At 41.1% G+C, this 16,835-nt stretch overlaps 1 protein-coding gene across 5 annotated transcripts; it reads left to right on the forward strand.

Annotated features, from left to right (window-relative positions):
• Positions 1 to 3,552: 3,552 nt before the first annotated feature.
• On the forward strand, positions 3,553 to 12,697 carry LOC149836414 (octanoyltransferase LIP2, mitochondrial-like). Of its 5 annotated transcripts, XM_090006983.1 has the most exons (4): positions 3,553 to 3,726; positions 4,749 to 4,825; positions 6,851 to 6,926; positions 11,754 to 12,697. In XM_090006983.1, exon 4 carries the CDS (start codon positions 11,841 to 11,843, stop codon positions 12,555 to 12,557), a length of 717 nt encoding a protein of 238 aa, XP_089863109.1. In that variant the 5' UTR covers positions 3,553 to 3,726; positions 4,749 to 4,825; positions 6,851 to 6,926; positions 11,754 to 11,840; the 3' UTR covers positions 12,558 to 12,697. The 5 variants fall into 5 exon arrangements, 4 of the variants coding, with proteins under 4 accessions (XP_089863109.1, XP_089863107.1, XP_089863106.1 ...); XR_016432017.1 differs by lacking the exon at positions 11,754 to 12,697 and having other exon boundaries at positions 6,851 to 6,994; XM_090006981.1 differs by lacking the exon at positions 6,851 to 6,926.
• Positions 12,698 to 16,835: the final 4,138 nt, after the last annotated feature.

A 16,835-nucleotide genomic window follows, 5' to 3' on the forward strand; every position in this document is an offset into this window, starting at 1 on the left:
AAAGCCTGACTTTTGCCTTTAACCTTTTTTGTTTTATTTTTAATGTTTAAAATTCAAAACGAAATGGAGTTATGCCGTTAAGTGTTTGGGAGGGCAGCTAGGGCTGACACACATCGCAATCTTTAGATGATAGAAGAGGTCATTTGTCAAAAGTATATACAACTGAAGTTTGATTTCTATAACTTCCTTGTAACATGTTCTTCCATATGGACTTTTGCCCTGTTTGATTGAACAGAGTAGGGCCATAGCCAACCCTGTGTTTGGATTCATGGGGTGGGATATGAATCCAATCCTTCAAAAGCTTTTTCTATCAAACATAGGAGAAAACGAATTTTGATGGAATCGGGTTCGAATTCAACTTAATTACATGCATTCAAACACACCTGAAACACGTATCACTCAACCGAGTTTTACCTTTCACTGAAACTGCCTCCAACTTGGTTCATAGCAAAAGCAACCTTTATCCATCCATAAGCCAAGTTGGTCCAAGTCAGCCATGTATGTAGACACACCTCCCGAATGACTCAAACCCAAACTCAGGGTTGAATGACTCCTCTTGCCACACTTGTGGCTTGTTCTTAATTTCTCTTAAAATTGGCAACCAAGTGTGTGGTGTTGCTAGGGTCATAATTAACCATTGTGATTACCAAACAACAGTAAGGAGGAAGTAACAAATAGCGCCCCAAAGGGGGCTTGGCGTAGTGGTATGGGACATAGACCACTAAGCAGGTAGTCTAGGTTCAAATCTTATGGGCAACAGTCCACAGTTTCTCTGTTAGGACAGCAACTGTAAGTACAGCAGGCAAAAGCCAGTGTGGCTAGGTCTCTATTCCTCTAGGTGATTTATTTGTGTACATATAAAAAAAGTTTTAAATAGCCATAGTGAACATCTATGAAACAGTTATCCATAATTCCTGTGTGATACTTGCTCACAACACAAGTGGTTGCACACCCGGCTAGGTGGGTTGGCTTAAGGTGTTCAAGTTGAATGACATGAACTTGATATTAGGGTCTTGTCCTTTTAAGTAGTAGTCTTTTTGGCGAATGCAAATGGTCGAAATTTGGAACAGCTAAATACATGAGAGTTGCATCTGGAATAGCCAAAATTTCCAAAACCTTAGTTCATTCTGGATTAGACTCTTTTACATCTCTAAGCAATAAGGGCAACTATTTAAGAACAGACCATACAGGAGGGCGTCCATTATTCCGACATCCTACCTGGCTGCCCCAAGGGAGGTTGGCATAGTGGGGTGGGGCCTTGATTGCTAGACGAGCAGTCAAGGTTCGATCTTCATGGGCGTTGCCCCCTCTGTGCAAGCCAATGAGTAGCGTAGGCCTTGGGGCAGGGGTCCTAGCCTCGGAGTTTTACGTTGTTGGCATGACGATCGTAAGTATGGCAGGCTGAGCCAGCGCGATCAGGTCTTCTTGCCGGGTGCAGTTTCTTCGGTTTATAAATTCAGAAAAAAAAAAACATGCTTCATGCCCAACCTAATATTCACTCCTAGATGATGTTCATGGCAAGCCATATCCACTTATTAAGTTATTCCGTATACCAACTGCTTGTGTTTTATATAAGACTTTTGAGTTGGTCCATTTGGATGACCGATCCAGATTTTGGCTCTGTCACTGGTCAAGCCTAATTGTGTTGGGACGTTGCAAGTTCAAATCCCAATGCAGTGGTTGTATAACTTGTGGGGATCTGCCTCATTTGCAGCCCTACTGTCATGTTGAAAATAAAGCCCTACTTTTTGAAGTGCAAAAGTTCATCATCTTTCCTTTTAATCCTAACTATACACGTCATTGAGAACTGGCAGCAAGACATGGTAGGCTTGATTTTTGCGTTCTCAAAGAACCCATCGAATCTCTACGCTTCGTGATGAAAAACGGGCGTGTGTCGTGCGACGACCGAGAAGCATACACCGAATGGAACAAAATTGGTTTCGAGGGAAAGCGATCCGACGATGGTGGGAGAAGGATTCACACCCGTCGTCGGAGAATGGACGGATTGAGGGGGGAATCGCGGGAAAGGTCAGCCTTGTTCGAGACTCTCTGCCTTCTTTCTTCTTTTTTCTTGGGTTTCCTTTGATTCTGCCGTTCCATGAGTCAATTGGGCGGATTATCTTTTCCTATTCTTGTATTGCTATGTAAATTTGCAGTCTGCATATGTTGAAGAAACCGTCCAGGTTGGTAGAAATTAGATAATGAGAGCAACGAACCATCGACCTTCCCGATGATATTTGGCATCAAAACCGAAGGTAGTAGCTTTGGACAACAGAACACTAAATGGGTTCTGAAAATCTCTTTGGTATTAGCTTGTATACGTCTCTAATATGTCACCTTTCCTTGTGCCCACTTGTTCATATAAGCGGATACGTTGAGAACTTGCATTGTGCCCCCATATTGCAATTTCCCAACTTATCCCAGTCTTTGGGATAAGTGGGTACATCCAAACAATCTATAGATTGGTGACAGAAGATGAATACTCAGCTAGTTTTTGAGCTTTTATTTTCATGCTCCTTAGAGGTTTCTCCCATGGGAATAACTGGGAAATATATTTGCTGTTCAGAACCCAAAATAGTCGTCCGGGCTGTCCAAAATCCAGGCTGGCCTCATTTTGTTTGGGTTCCCGCTTCATCGTACATTCGTACCCACCAGAACCAACTCAATGCCTCTCTCTCTCCCTCTCTGTTGAGATGCAAGGCCTCTCCTCTCTCACTGGAGATCTACCACGCCGGAGACCCTTCCCCCAGCTTGCCGGAGACATGTGATCCTCTCTCTGCTGCAGACTTGCTCCATCTCCCACCCTATCACCGGAGATCACCTGATCTATTGTCGCTGCCCACCCCATAAGGATGAAAATGAAAATTTGTTCTGCCGTCTCCCCTTTCTCGCCAGCTCTATCTCTCTTTTGATTTCATGGGTGAACTCTCTCTCTCTCTCTCTAAAGAGATGCGAGATGCTGCAGCCCCCTTCCTCACCAGAAGTCTGCTCCACCCCCCACCCTATCGCCGGAGATCGCCCGATCTACTGCCACCGCCCACTGCAGAAGGATGAAAATCTGCTATGCCCCCTTCTTGCCTGCTCTCTCTCTCTCTCTCTCTATTTCGTGGGCTAGATCTCTTTTTCTTTTCCATCTTCATTGATAAATTTGGGTTCTGTCATTAGTTTCTGAGGTTCAAAAGAGATCAATCAAATTTAATTAAGCACCAAATGTTCTAATTATGGCACTGAATGTTGTACCAGCCCAGATTTTGAGTATGGTATGCAATTAATCATTTTACTTGAATATTTTTTTTCTTCTATTTTGGCATTCAATCATATATTTTCGAACTTACAAGACGTGTGAATTACCAAGATAATTCAAGGACTTAGGGTTCTCTAAACTTGTTATAAACTTTTGAAGTCATATGTGCACAAAGCCACAAGATGTGTAAAACCCAGTGTTAAAAAAAAAAAATCGGAAGCAGGGTCGGATCCGACCCGGATCCGTAACCCGGTAGGGTTTTAAAACCCTGGCCCGAGTTTTCTTTTCCCTTCCTCCCTGTAGCCGCCTCGCACGAAAGGGGCTCCCCGTAACCGACGGGGCCACGATCTTCCCCCCCCTTCCCCCTGTGCCTTCCTATTAAGCAACGCAGAGGGAGAGGACGCCCTCACGCGCCGCTCCTCTCCCCCTCGCTGTCGTTCGTCTCCCTGCGTGCAGCAGCCGACGGCGCCGGCGAGATACAGGTACGCTTCCCCTCTCTGTCCTTCTGTCTTCTCCCTTAACTCCCCCTTCTGCGTGCGTCGGGAGGCCGGCAGGGAGCCGACGGGCCTCCCTGCGGCGATTCCTTTTCCCCCCGTTGGTGCCTCTCTGCTCTGCCGAGGGACCGGCGGGAGGCCGATGGTCCCGACAGTCCCCCTTTTTGCTTCTTTGAGGTCGCAGTGAGGTCGGCAGGGAGCCGACGGCCCCCCTGCGGCAACTTTTTCCCCTTTCCTCTAAGTTGGTTGCCGGGGAACCCACAGAAGGCCGGCAACCCCCTCGCCGTGTGCCTCCTCTCTTTTGCCTATCGGAGGTCACCGGGAGGTCGGCAGGGAGCCGACGGCCCCCCTGCGACGATTCTTCCCCTTTCCGTCGTTTTGTCCCGTTCCCCCTCAATCCTCTGCATTCGCCGGGAGGCCGACAGGGTGCCGGAGGCCCTGCCGTGCCTCCCATCGCTCTTCCTTTTTCCTGGGGCCCTGCCGAGGGTCGGCAGGTAGCCGGTGGCCCCTGCCGTCCTTGACCCCTCCTTTGTGGCCCGTCAGGGGGGCTAGGGCTGGGGGGGCCTGCCTTCCCTTTTCCCCCTCGGTTTCGGCCTACAGGCAGGGTTTTCCCCTGCTTGATCCCCCTCTTTCGAGGGGACCCAACGGGGGCTACAGGTGGCTGGTAGGAGCAGGTGGTGCACGCCACCTTGTGTTGGGACGTGGCAGGTTCAAAACCCAATGGTATATTTATAAAACTGGTAGGGGTCCGCTTAACCGCACGTCGCAAATTTGAAACCCAGTGGTAAGTTGACTAGTAATCGGGTAGGGTCTGCTTAACCCCACCCTTTCCTTTTTGTTGAGCCAATCTCAGCTGGATTGGGGTCCAACCGAGTGTGGCTCTATTGGGGGCCTAGTCGACGCCCTCAATATTCTCGCTCAGTGCTTGCTGACTCGGGGCCTAGCTCAGACTAGCAACCCAGGCTAGGGTTGCATTTAGCTTGTGGTGACCTCTTTCCTGTGCTTGGCAGACACTCCGACTACGCTAGACTGAGTCGTTCCTCACCATCAGCATTTCTGAGTTTTTCCTTCTAGCGTCGGTTTTAAGGTACGGGGTTGTTCTTCTTGAAACAGATGAGAAATCGGGTGGAGATTGGGTTCCATGCAATCTTTGGATGGAAATCCATGGAGGAGCAGTGGATCTACGATTTCCACCGTTACCTATCTGTATTTCGGTATTTTTATTGGTTTCAGCAAAGAAAATCTGAATGTTGTGTATGGGCTGGATAGTTTGGTGTAAAAAGAAAAAAAAAATTATATGGGGGTTTAACGCTGGCCCACAAGCATTCACTTTTTGGTTAATCATGTATGTACTTGTAATACGGACGGTTACACTTTCTTTGCACCTAATTTATCTTTGATTTTATTTAAGCATTGATAGTCAAACTAATGTACGTAATTATATCTTCATACCTTGTTAACTGTTGATTTACCATAAATGTGCTTGAAAGTTATATTCGAAGCATAGGGGTACGGGGTGATATAGCCAGGGTGTCGGCTGGACTGGTTGGCAGGTCCATTTGGTTGAGTTGTTATGACTAGTCGGCCAGCAGGTTGTCTGGTCCAGGAGCGTCCTACCCGACCAACAGTTTAAGGATGTGCAAAATATAACTGTTGGACAAAAGGGAGAAAGGTGAATTCTATACATGCTGAACTTAAATCTGACACATGTAATGCTATTAGTTATGCATCAAATCATGAAAATTATTTTATGCAAATGCTAAATGATTGAGGTTTCACTTAACATGAACATGCATAATAAACAGTTTTGTTCACGTGCACACACACTCAAAGGGAGTATGCATTGACATGGATACGTGTGTATGGATGTAGGAAATACACATGACAAAAATGCATATGATGTGCGAAATTACATGCTTATGATTGACTTTGTTTTGCATGGATGCACGTGCATTTGACACATTAGTCTGATGTTATATAACACATCACTTTTGATTTTGTTGTGTGATGCATCGATGGCCTAATGGATCATCACCGGCCCAGAGAGTCGTGGACTTGGTTGTTTTTCTTATATGTTTTATTGCATCACTTAAACCACACATGTTGGTATTGCACACTACTACACTGTTTTAGTTGTCCTCACGGGCTGAAGTCCTGGAAAGATTCTCACAGGGGTGGATGCGAGCTTTTGCCTTTACTTTTTGCATATGGTGTTGCAAAACTTAAAGAATTGACTTTTAATAAAAGATAAGAAGTAAGAACAATGTAATATACATTCTAGGATCTCCCATCTAGAGAATAAGGATCTTAGAGATCCGGTCTTGGGGAGACTGTGAGGATACAAAAACTCCGTGTGCTTTATTTTATCTCCTGAACCTGATATTGAGGTTCTTTCTCTTGCCCACAGTTTTAGGGAGAGTCCGTCACTTTACTTCGGGGTGGTGTGTTTTGACACAACTGTTGTTTTGGTACAAAGAAAGTGACACTTGTGGACTTGCAGTGTCCCTTGTGTTTCCGGCATTAGATGTGGAGGTCTAATGTTCCGATGAACGATGATGTTTTCTGATATCGGTTGAGGGCTAAGTTTGGAACCCAGTAATAAAATACAAAATGAGTGCTAAGCTACCCTGGGAACCCAACTTGACCTCGGGGATTATACCCGTTTGGTGTATTCGAGGGCAACAATAATTTAAAAAGAGGAAACTTAAAGTTGTATGCATTTAATAGGGCATTCATATGGAAAAAGAGAAATTTAAATGAAAGATAATAAAATGATTCATGCATTTCACATAATTCATGCATCTTTCTGCTATGCATTAGATCATGCATATTTCAATTGTTCTCTTAATCATTACATGATAGTGAGTGGATGATGTTTACTTCCTATTATATGTTGAAAGTTTGTTATTTGCTACTGCTTTAACGTTACTTCATGCCTAGTTTATGTCACCAGTTGCATGAATGATTACGTAAATGTTGTAAATTAATATATCTGCACTCACTCAAACTATTACATGAAATCTTAACTATATTTTTTGTCTCACCTGTTTCACTAGAAGTAGTTGTGCTCATAATTTTGGTTCTGACACCCTACTTTATTGGTTTTTCACAGGAACATGTGATCAATGAGGTTTGGTTAGCTACTGGGAAGGCGCGAGAGTCACACTTGGTTCTTGACAGTTTCATTAGTAGACAACGTGAATCTTTCTTTTTGTCTTTCAGTTTTACTGTTCTTTTCAAATTTTTTTTTGTTTCAGTTAGATGTTGCTTTATTTTTTCGTTGAGTACAACATTGTCTCTTGAGATGAATTTGATTCATAAATAAAGAAGGTTGATTTGGTTCTTATGGATGATAAATGTAAATCTCTTTGTGGCGTTTGGTTATCCAGTTGGAATTGGAACTGTGAGGACCCCGGGTCTCTGGGAAGTTTTCCGCACTGTTTAAAAAAAAAATTTCTCGCATTTTCAAGATGTATGAGTTGGGGTCGTTACAAGATGAACCCGGTTGGGTTCATTGGTTAGACGCCTTTGAATGATTTTCTTGAACCAGGTCATTAGTACAGTCTTGTGAGTTGTGACTAGGCTATTGTAAGTTGTAACCAAGGTATTAACAAACTTGGTAACCCATTCTTGCCTTGCCAAAGTTACATAAAGCATAGATTATCACAAACGTATGTAAATTACTGCCATAAACATGAGTAGGATAATCCCAGATTGCTAATAGACTAAAGTGCTCTAGTGTCGTGGAATGTTTTCCAATCTAAGATAATGTTTCTTATTTTTAATTTGTTCTAAGTTTAATTCCACACTAACAGAAAGAAGGTTAAACACACCATGATGTCATTTTAGCTTCGGTATTACAATTGCCTTTTCAAACAAAACGAATTGTAGCTCAGCGCATCTCTCTGTTATTTGGATGAATTGGAGCACAGAGGAGAAAAGCTAGCATGTGGTCCATTGGTTAAGACAGTAGGTAGCTGGGTAGCCAGCCAGTTATGAAATTTCTGAACCTCCTCTTAACAATCAAAGTTTATATAGGTTTCCAAGAACTTCATAATCAATCGTCAAAGTTCAAAAAATATCTCCAATGTTTATAACCATGCTAAACCCAACCACATGTGTATCGAATCAAGCTCACTCCTCATTCTGCTATTGAACCAGCATGATTAGCCGATCAAATAAAGTAGAGCAATGTTTGGTATTATCTAGATGCATCTTTTTACACAAAAAAAATACATGAGCAAGAAATAGCTTAAGATGTGTTGCTCATAATTGCTTATAAAAAAAGGTGTTGCTCATCATATCCTAAAGGAAAGACCTTGATGTCTAATAGTTAGAAAAGGTCATTCCATGGTGTCCTTTGTTAAAAAATTTGACAGCATGTGAAGACCCACAACTACACAAAACAAATGGAATGACATTAACAACACAATGCATTTTTTCATATTAACAAGGAACAACTTACATTAACAAAGAACAACATAGTCCATTACAACACCATCCACGAAAAACAAAATCGACATGCAATGAGTGAATGCAAAATTTTGCTTTTTCTAGACTATGCTCTGTTTTGAAAAACTCCAAACTAGCAGCCAACTACTTCAACACCAGGCTATGGAACACTTGAGCACTGAGGTGCAGCAACACAATTTGTTTTTTCCAATTCCTTGTACGCAGATTGAGTTTTCATGATGGACAAGGTGTCCTCATCAAAGGCTTTCAAAGGGAAGTTGAGAACTGAAATTCCTTGCTGCTAGCTCTGATGTAGTGGTACTTGTGATCACCTCAACCGTATTCTTGTCAGATGTATCATCTCCAATGCAGAGAACAAAATTGGGCAACAATAGCCTTTTTGCCTAATAATGAAAAGAGGTGCTCTGTAACCAGACCTTTAGTAGCACCATGCAGTCTGGAATGAGCATGAATAAACAACACATTGATATAAATAATGAGTCATGCAAAAAAGCATAGCAATGAATAATGGAGATTGACCTATATGAGGTTTGGCAACTAGAGTGCAAAAATCATAAGAGTGAGCTAAGATGTCCATAAAAGTTGGAATGATGGCTTATATTTAAGTCTTCTCTTGAAGGAAAAGAGCATATTTTTGTATGTCACTCTTAACCGGCGAGCTCAACATAGGTGGCCTCTGCAGTCATATTTGATGGAAAAGGACCATTAATGTCATTGAATGAACAAAAGATTTGTGGTGTTCAACTCAACAACCGGGTGATCCATATGTATTTGGAAAACATGTACCCATAAACTTCAACTGACTTCTTATCTTATGTATGACCACAAGTCATCAACAAGATGAAGGTAGTTTTGAACATGAATTTGTAACAGACTTTACATACTTTCTGATCTAACTGCAAGACATACATATTTTCTTATCGAAAGTTTTCTAGGAAACATGGAATATTCCTGTAATTTGTGCATGAATGGCGAGTACATGATGGCATGGCAACATATTGGGCAATATTATCATATGTAATCGATACAATCCAAATATGGTCCCTTTGGAACTATAGCCAATGATCATAATATTAGACAATTCGACAATGGCCCATCTCAAATAAAGCATTAGATGCTTCCTTTGCATAGCCAATCGGTAACTACATGACAAATTTAAAATCTAGAAGGGGGATATTTTTGTTTGTTTCCATCTTATGGAGCTCGAGATGAAGGCGGCTAGATGGTGATGTTCTGCAACATGTTACCCTTCAAGAGAATGCTCATGACTCATGGACAATGAGCATATTACTTTGCTCCACATGCATCTTCACATCTTCATACAAGCCATCGAAGCTAGTCATATGAATACACAACTCAACTCTATATCAAGCACGAGTAGCTCCTTTGCAAATGAATACCCAAAACTACATAAATCTATATCCAATCCTCACAAATTAAGAGACAAAACTACAAAAAATTACATCAAAAGGGACAAGGGAAAAATAAGAGCATCACTTATTGGGAGAATTTATAACATTCAGTGATTGGTCTACTCACAATGGATGGAGATGAGCATCACATTCAACAAAAAACAAAAACAAGAATCGTGCCCTGGTGATGAAACTCTGACATGCAAACGAAAGATCACCATCAAAATGACAGAATCCAAATTCATCAATACAAATAAAGAAAAGAGAGAGAGTTCACCCATAAAATCAAAAGAGAGATAGAGCAAGCGAGAAAGGGAACAGGAGTAGATGAGACCAGCTCGGGGGGCATGACAGATTTTCATTGTCATCCTTCTGCAATAGGCGGCGGCAGATCAGGTGATCTCTAGTGATAGGGTGGGACAGAGTTACCGGAAGCTTCTTAGGTAGGTGGGAAGCTTGCTTTTCGAAAACTCCCTTCAGAAGCGCAATACTCCTCGCTTCCGAAACTTCATGGGAAGCCCGATTCCCCCACACTTCTTCTATGCTTCTCATACACATGGTGTATGCATACTATATACTTTTCTCACGTTTCTTTTCATCTTTTTCATGTATTTTCTCTCACGCTTTCACTTACTTTCCATGTACTTTCTTTAAATTGGTAACCATCATTGTTAGATTTTAACAAAAAATTAACTCTTTTACAGAAAAATCATGAAATATAAGAATGATCAATTTTATTTTAGTTTTTATTTGTTTCTTGTTTGATTCCATATTGCTTCATTTTTTATTCATATTTTACTTTTAAATTGAAACTTTGCTTCCCGCTTCGTATAAATTTTAAAATGCCTCGGTTCTCGCTTCCGCTTCCCGTATCGTTTCCTGCTTCCGCTTCGTAGTTTGGCAACCTTGGGGTGGGAGATGGTGCAAGGCTACAGCAGTAGAGAGAGAGAGAGGATCACAGGTCTCCAGCAAGCTGGGAGAGGGGTCTCCAACGTCGTTGATCTCTGGTGAGAGAGGAGAGGCCTTGCACCTCAACACACACACAGAGCTTGCATTGATTCTGGTGGGTACGAATGTACGACGAAGCGGAAACCCAAAAATAAATGAGGCCAGCCTGGATTTTGGACAGTCGTCCTATCTGAGTTGACCGGACAACTATTTTGGGTTCTGAACAGCAAACATGTTTCCCAGTTAACATATTACTCTCTCTCTCTCTCTCTCTCTCTCTATATATATATATATATATATATATATATATATATATATATATATATATATATATATATATATATATATATATATATATATATATATATATATATATATATATATATATAGTGAGTCCCAGCACAACTTGGTGTAGGAATTTATCTGGGATTATCCTTTTTGTGCTTCAAAATACAGTAAGGATCTGACTGTTTTCCCTCATTAGGATATCCTCTTTTTGTGTTACATGTGGCAGCATGATAATATTGGCTTGATTTTGAGATATTATGCTTGTGAACTTGTCACATTTTGATTCGATCTAAAAGACTAAAACTAGTTTGTGTTTTTGCTGGTTCCGTATATTGCATGCTCATGTGAATGTACCAAGCTATTTTCAGAGCCAGAGCGTTTTTGGATGCTTGAACTTTGAAGATATGACTATACATGCTCATAGGTGCAGCCTTGAACGTCACAGATATCCAATTAGTCTTCCCTGTCACCTATACATGACCATTTATGTAGTTAAAACCAATGTCGCAAATCTCAGTACCTGGGTTTTTTCAGTGATGGAAAACCTCCTGATAAATTCAAACAAATTTTTTTCTCGAGAAAATATTGTAAATATAAAACATAGAACTATGTAAATATATACATAATGTGAAAGAAAAATATAAAAAATAAGAAGTGGATTTTATGGGTTAATATTTCTTTATTGGTCAAAATAGGCATTATTTTGAAAATATCGTGATATTCTTGGACTATGTCATTTTTTGAAGATATCACATAATCGCAATAAAATCATGAGGTTTTCAAAATATCTGCAATATCTGTGTCAGGCTAAAACCATGCATGCTTATTTATGAAGACAGAGAAATCCTGTTGGTTTTGAATTTTGACGTGGCCTATGCATGACCATGTATGCAGTTGAAGCTTTTTAGCTGATGCTGGAGCCTGTGCCAGTTAGTCTGTGCGACTGTGCCTGAAACTATTGAATACTTAAACGGGATATTCATGGCAACGAAGTTTCCAAGGAGCCTTGATGTGTGGAAGATGGGATTAGTGAACTATGTAGATGCACTCAATCTTCAGGAGAAGCTGGTCTTTCTAAGGAAATCAGGAATGATTCCAGACACACTCGTGTCACTTCAGCATCCTCCTACTTACACTGTTGGAAAGAGGAGGACAGTTCACAATTTGCTTATCCCTGAGGAAGAACTTCGATCCGTGGGAGCAGAATTGCATTATACACAGAGGGGAGGAGATATAACCTTCCATGGTCCACGCCAAGCAGTTCTTTATCCTATTATTTCACTCAAGCAAATTGGCTTAGGAGCAAGGAAGTATGTTGAAAATCTTGAGCTGACAATGATTGAGCTTGCATCACAGTATGGTGTGTGTGCTCGTGCTGGTGGAAATGGAGAAACAGGAGTCTGGGTGGATGACAGAAAGATTGGTGCTATTGGTGTCAGGATTTCCTCAGGTTTTACTTCTCATGGGTTGGCCTTCAACATTGATCCAGATATGAAGTTTTTTGAACATATTGTTCCATGTGGGATTGCTGATAAAGAGGTGACATCTTTGAGAAGAGAGACCAAGATGGACCTTCCTGCTGATGAAGTTATTCATGAGCAGCTAGTTTCCTGCTTTGTGAAGTTGTTTGATTTTGGTAACGTCACTTGGAAGTATGATGCCACTTTGCTGGAAAATCATGTAAATGGGTTGAGATAAGATATCCTTCTGTAAGAATACTGTTTTTCTGGTCGGAGTCTGCATGGGGTTGATTCATTATTTTGCAGCCCAACTGGCCATTCTGTATGTTGTAATTTACTTTTTGAAATGTCAATAAATTCTTTTATACAAGAGTTAAATGATGAAGTGAGTTACAAGAACCCTCCCTCTTTCATTTTGGAAATGACAAAAGCCCGTATTTGCAAATAATCGTTGGATATTCGGTGGGGTTAGTTCAGTAAAGGCCCAGAATTGTGCAGCAAATGATTCAGTGAGGAATGTTTTGAGTTACCGTTGGGACATCAAATCAAGGTCAGGATGGCTCTTCATTTCGAAAATAAGAAACTATATGATTGCTATGCTATGGGGTGGGATAATTATGGCCATAGGTTAGGTATATAACCTGTATGGAATGATGGATAGAGATTGATTGGCCTGCAATAATTTTCAACATATGGTAGGTGTGTCTGCTTTATTATTGGTCACATGAAGCATGACAGACTTCACAAACTCTAGTTTCTCTTCTATTACGAACATTGTTCATGAACATGGCCACTAGTTATAAAAATCTTGGAGTTTATGATCTTTTTAATGTTTCAGGTGATGCAAAATTCACATCAAATGGGGTATAAGACATTGATGATTAACATAATAAATTCCATTACACTTTAATTGTCCATGATGTGTTGAAAAACGATTGACTTGTGCATGCTCTTTGGCTTCTGTGTACAAGAGGCAAAAGAATGAGAGCCATTGATAAGATACCACGATTCTGGCATCTTAGCCGGATTTCACTGTCTATGAAGTAATGGTGATAATCACAGAAATTGTGCATTCTAAGGGCGACTCTGTTTCAAACTTTCAAAGCACACAATTAACAAGTTCTTTTTGCTGCTTAATCTAAACAGGAAAGTCTAAATATCTGTTGCCCATCCAATAAATGGTGGTTTTGATTGAATCTTGAAATATGTGGGACTTGCAATAGCATTTTGTTTTTTCCACTCTACAAATCTCAACCCATTGTGAACAGATAATTTTAAGAATGGATTGTGGATGATGAAGGACAAGGGCACTGACTGGGGATCCAGGGGTTGACAGATCCTGAGCCATCAAGCCCAGGCTGGTAGGGGTACCCCACTTCTAATCACTATGAAAGCTCTAACAAGTGGCCTACAGGTTGCTTCTGGACATGATAGAGCCCCACCATGTGCTCTAATCTAGCCAGCCTAGCCCAACTGTAGGTAGTGACAGTTCAGGGTCTCTAGGAATGGAGAAGTGGCATGTTGGAATTGATGGGGTGTTGTATGATTAAGTGCTTAATTGCCTATGATCAAGTGATATGTGTAGGCAGAGAGGTTTTATATTGATTTAATTGCCTATGATCAAATGATATGTGTAGGCTGGACGCTTGTCACCTGATCTTAGACGCCAGGAATTATAGCCGAGCTTGTTTAAAACAAAGAAGAATCTAAGAAGCATCCATATCATGACTGCAGTGTGAACGGGAGATGCTTTGTAGCATATGTCAATGGGGAATCCTGCAAAAGTGGCTAGGATATTCCCTATTCTAGTCACCAGAATCAAGCCAAAAAATCTAGCATAGGTCTCTGTTAGTTGAAAGTATAGGCCGGTCAAATCAGAATGCTTGCTTTCTAAGAATTGGAATCTCCCAACTACTCAGCACCAACCCCCTCGCAAAAGAAAAAGGGAAAGGAGAACTCTTGTTCAAGGTATTGACAATTGATCACAAGTTTCAATCTAGTATTTAGGAGCCCAACCACTCATGAATTATGGCACAATGGGACAAAGAGTCTGTTAATGAAGTTCGTCATTGCAATTTGCAGTCCAGTTCAGTACTTTGGAACCAACTGCTCATGCATTGTGACAGAAAGAGACCAAAGTTAACTCTTGAGATTATCCAAGTTGTTGATTTCTCTGACTATGAGGATTGCTGATCAAGCATCAAAGTCTAACATGGATATGTGTATATAGAAAGCCTCTCTTTCTCCGTCAATTTTGAACTTGAGAAAAATGTGTGCTTGGTATTGAAAAGCTGGATGGAACTCAACTTCTTTTACTGCCTAGCACATCTATTGCATCTATGATTTGTTGTCATGGAACCGATTTCCTTGTTCAGACTACTGTCATTGCAGCATATCTAATCATAACCGTTATGCTTTTCATTTTTCCTTAATGGGAAAGTTGGACACAAGCCAACGCAATTGGATTTCAAAATAGCAACTTGTTGAGCAGTAGTCTTCTAGTGGCAGTCAACTAACGTGGTGAGGATGAATTAAATTGCAATCGAAGGATAATTCTTGGAATTGGAAAGAAGATGCATGTTCTCTTTTTTTAAACCCTGCAGAATATGATGCTCCACATGAGCCCAAGTTGACTATGACATCCTTTCCTGTGTGACTGTAGAAGAGACAAACAGTTCCCTCTTTTTTCTTCGAAGAAGATTGGGGCCGTCCATTATTCAAAAGAACACTTCAGTCTGCCTTCACAAACAATTAATCCCGTATACTATTATGAAAAAGTAGCACATAGAAAAATGTTGCGTTTGAAATGGCCAACTACAATATGTATCTTTCCCGATTGTTTCACATGTTGTTTCAGCATATCTGTCATAGTCTTGTGTATCTTCTGCACAAATTTAAGAAACGGTCTGCTACTGAAGACTGAAACAAGTCCGAAGTGCACGCTGCACACACGCACACATGGAGAGAGAGAGAGAGACGAAAGAAGATCAACATTACCACTCATGAAGATCAACAAAATGTTGAACCCATGAACCGAACAGGATAGAAAACAGAAATGGAAATATAGAAAAATAAGAAGCTAAAGAAAAAGAAACTACCTCAACCAGGATCCGCTGGACTAGAAAGCACCACTGATGAGTGAAAGTTGATCAGAGGGAAGGGGAGGTCTCTAAGATGCATACGTAGAATCGCATATACATCAACCAGGATTTTATGGACAAGATTATTAAGGACGACCGGAATTTGTCGAAAAATATCATCATTGCACGCCATCCAAACAAACCACCAAGTAGTAAGCAACCACGTCTTCCAGATCAACCTCCACCGCTTGCATCATCTAATCCAAACAAGGCCCAAGAGCAGATCAAGTGCGAAAGACTTCTCTTTGACAATTACGTCCGAAGATCTCCACGTCCTATTAAAAAAGACCACAAAAATTGGGCAAGACCAGAATAAATGAAAGGTAGTTTCTTTAGCAGCTTGACAACGCATACACCAGGTAGGAAATTGAAAACCCAACTTCTTTAAATAACTGTGAGTATGAACCCTATCATGCAAAATTAACTAAGCCAAGACCTGAGATCTTGGGAAAGGGCCCTTAGCCCATAACACGCACTCATGAAACCAATTGACCCCCGGGGAAGCAACGATCTATACACTTTGTGGGTGTGGAACGCACCATTTGGCGCAATCGCCCATTGCGACCACTGATCATAATTTTTTGTATCCCCAATTTGATCTCTGAAGAATGATAAGACTGTCAGCCACATGCTTTGCAAGTGCGAGATCGCCAACCTCTGGGTTCCATGACGAAGAAGAAATAAATCAGGAGCACCATATTTAGCATGAAGCAAATGAGCACATAGAGAACCCGGTTGATGGGCCATCCAACATTGCTTGGCCACAAGAGCAATACTCCTCTGTCTGGGTGCAAAAACACCTAAACCAACCATACGCCTAGTAACACCACCATTCGCCAACCAATCAAATAGTGCTTACCTTGGAATTGACACCCAAACCAAAGAAAATCCACCATTAAACGACAAATCTGTTTTTTCACACCCACATGCATCACAAACACTGACATAAAAAATTCAGGGATAGAGGAAAGAACATGTCTGATTAAAGTCAGACGGTCAGCGATGAAGAAATAAGACGCCTGCCACAAAAAAAAACTTGTTTTTCACTTTTTGAATAGTTGAAGCCCAAGCAGCGGAGGGGAGGCACTTCACTTGTAACGGAAGACCCAAATACATCATCGATAACTCAGAGATCATGCAATTAAAAATCCGTTGTTCCGCTGCAAGCATAGAAGACTCAACATTGAATATAGTAAGAGAGCATTTGCTATCATTTAGAGAAAGCCCAGAAAGAGAGGGAAAGAATTGGAGAATAAGTTTGAATATAAGCATTTGTTGCATGTTTGCTCGCCTAAAAATAATCATATCATTAGCATAAATAAGAATATGGTCCTGAAAATCCGGAACATCTAAAGGATCTATCAGGCGCTTCTCCA

The sequence above is a fragment of the Nuphar pumila genome, chromosome 5 (genome assembly GCF_984573655.1).
Source record: "Nuphar pumila chromosome 5, dmNupPumi1.hap1.1, whole genome shotgun sequence".
Classification (NCBI taxonomy): Eukaryota; Viridiplantae; Streptophyta; class Magnoliopsida; order Nymphaeales; family Nymphaeaceae; genus Nuphar; species Nuphar pumila.

What these genes read in the sequence shown, in the direction of transcription:
- LOC149836414 (XM_090006983.1), top strand. Translation starts at nt 11,841, where the DNA reads ATGGCAACGAAGTTTCCAAGGAGCCTTGATGTGTGGAAGATGGGATTA.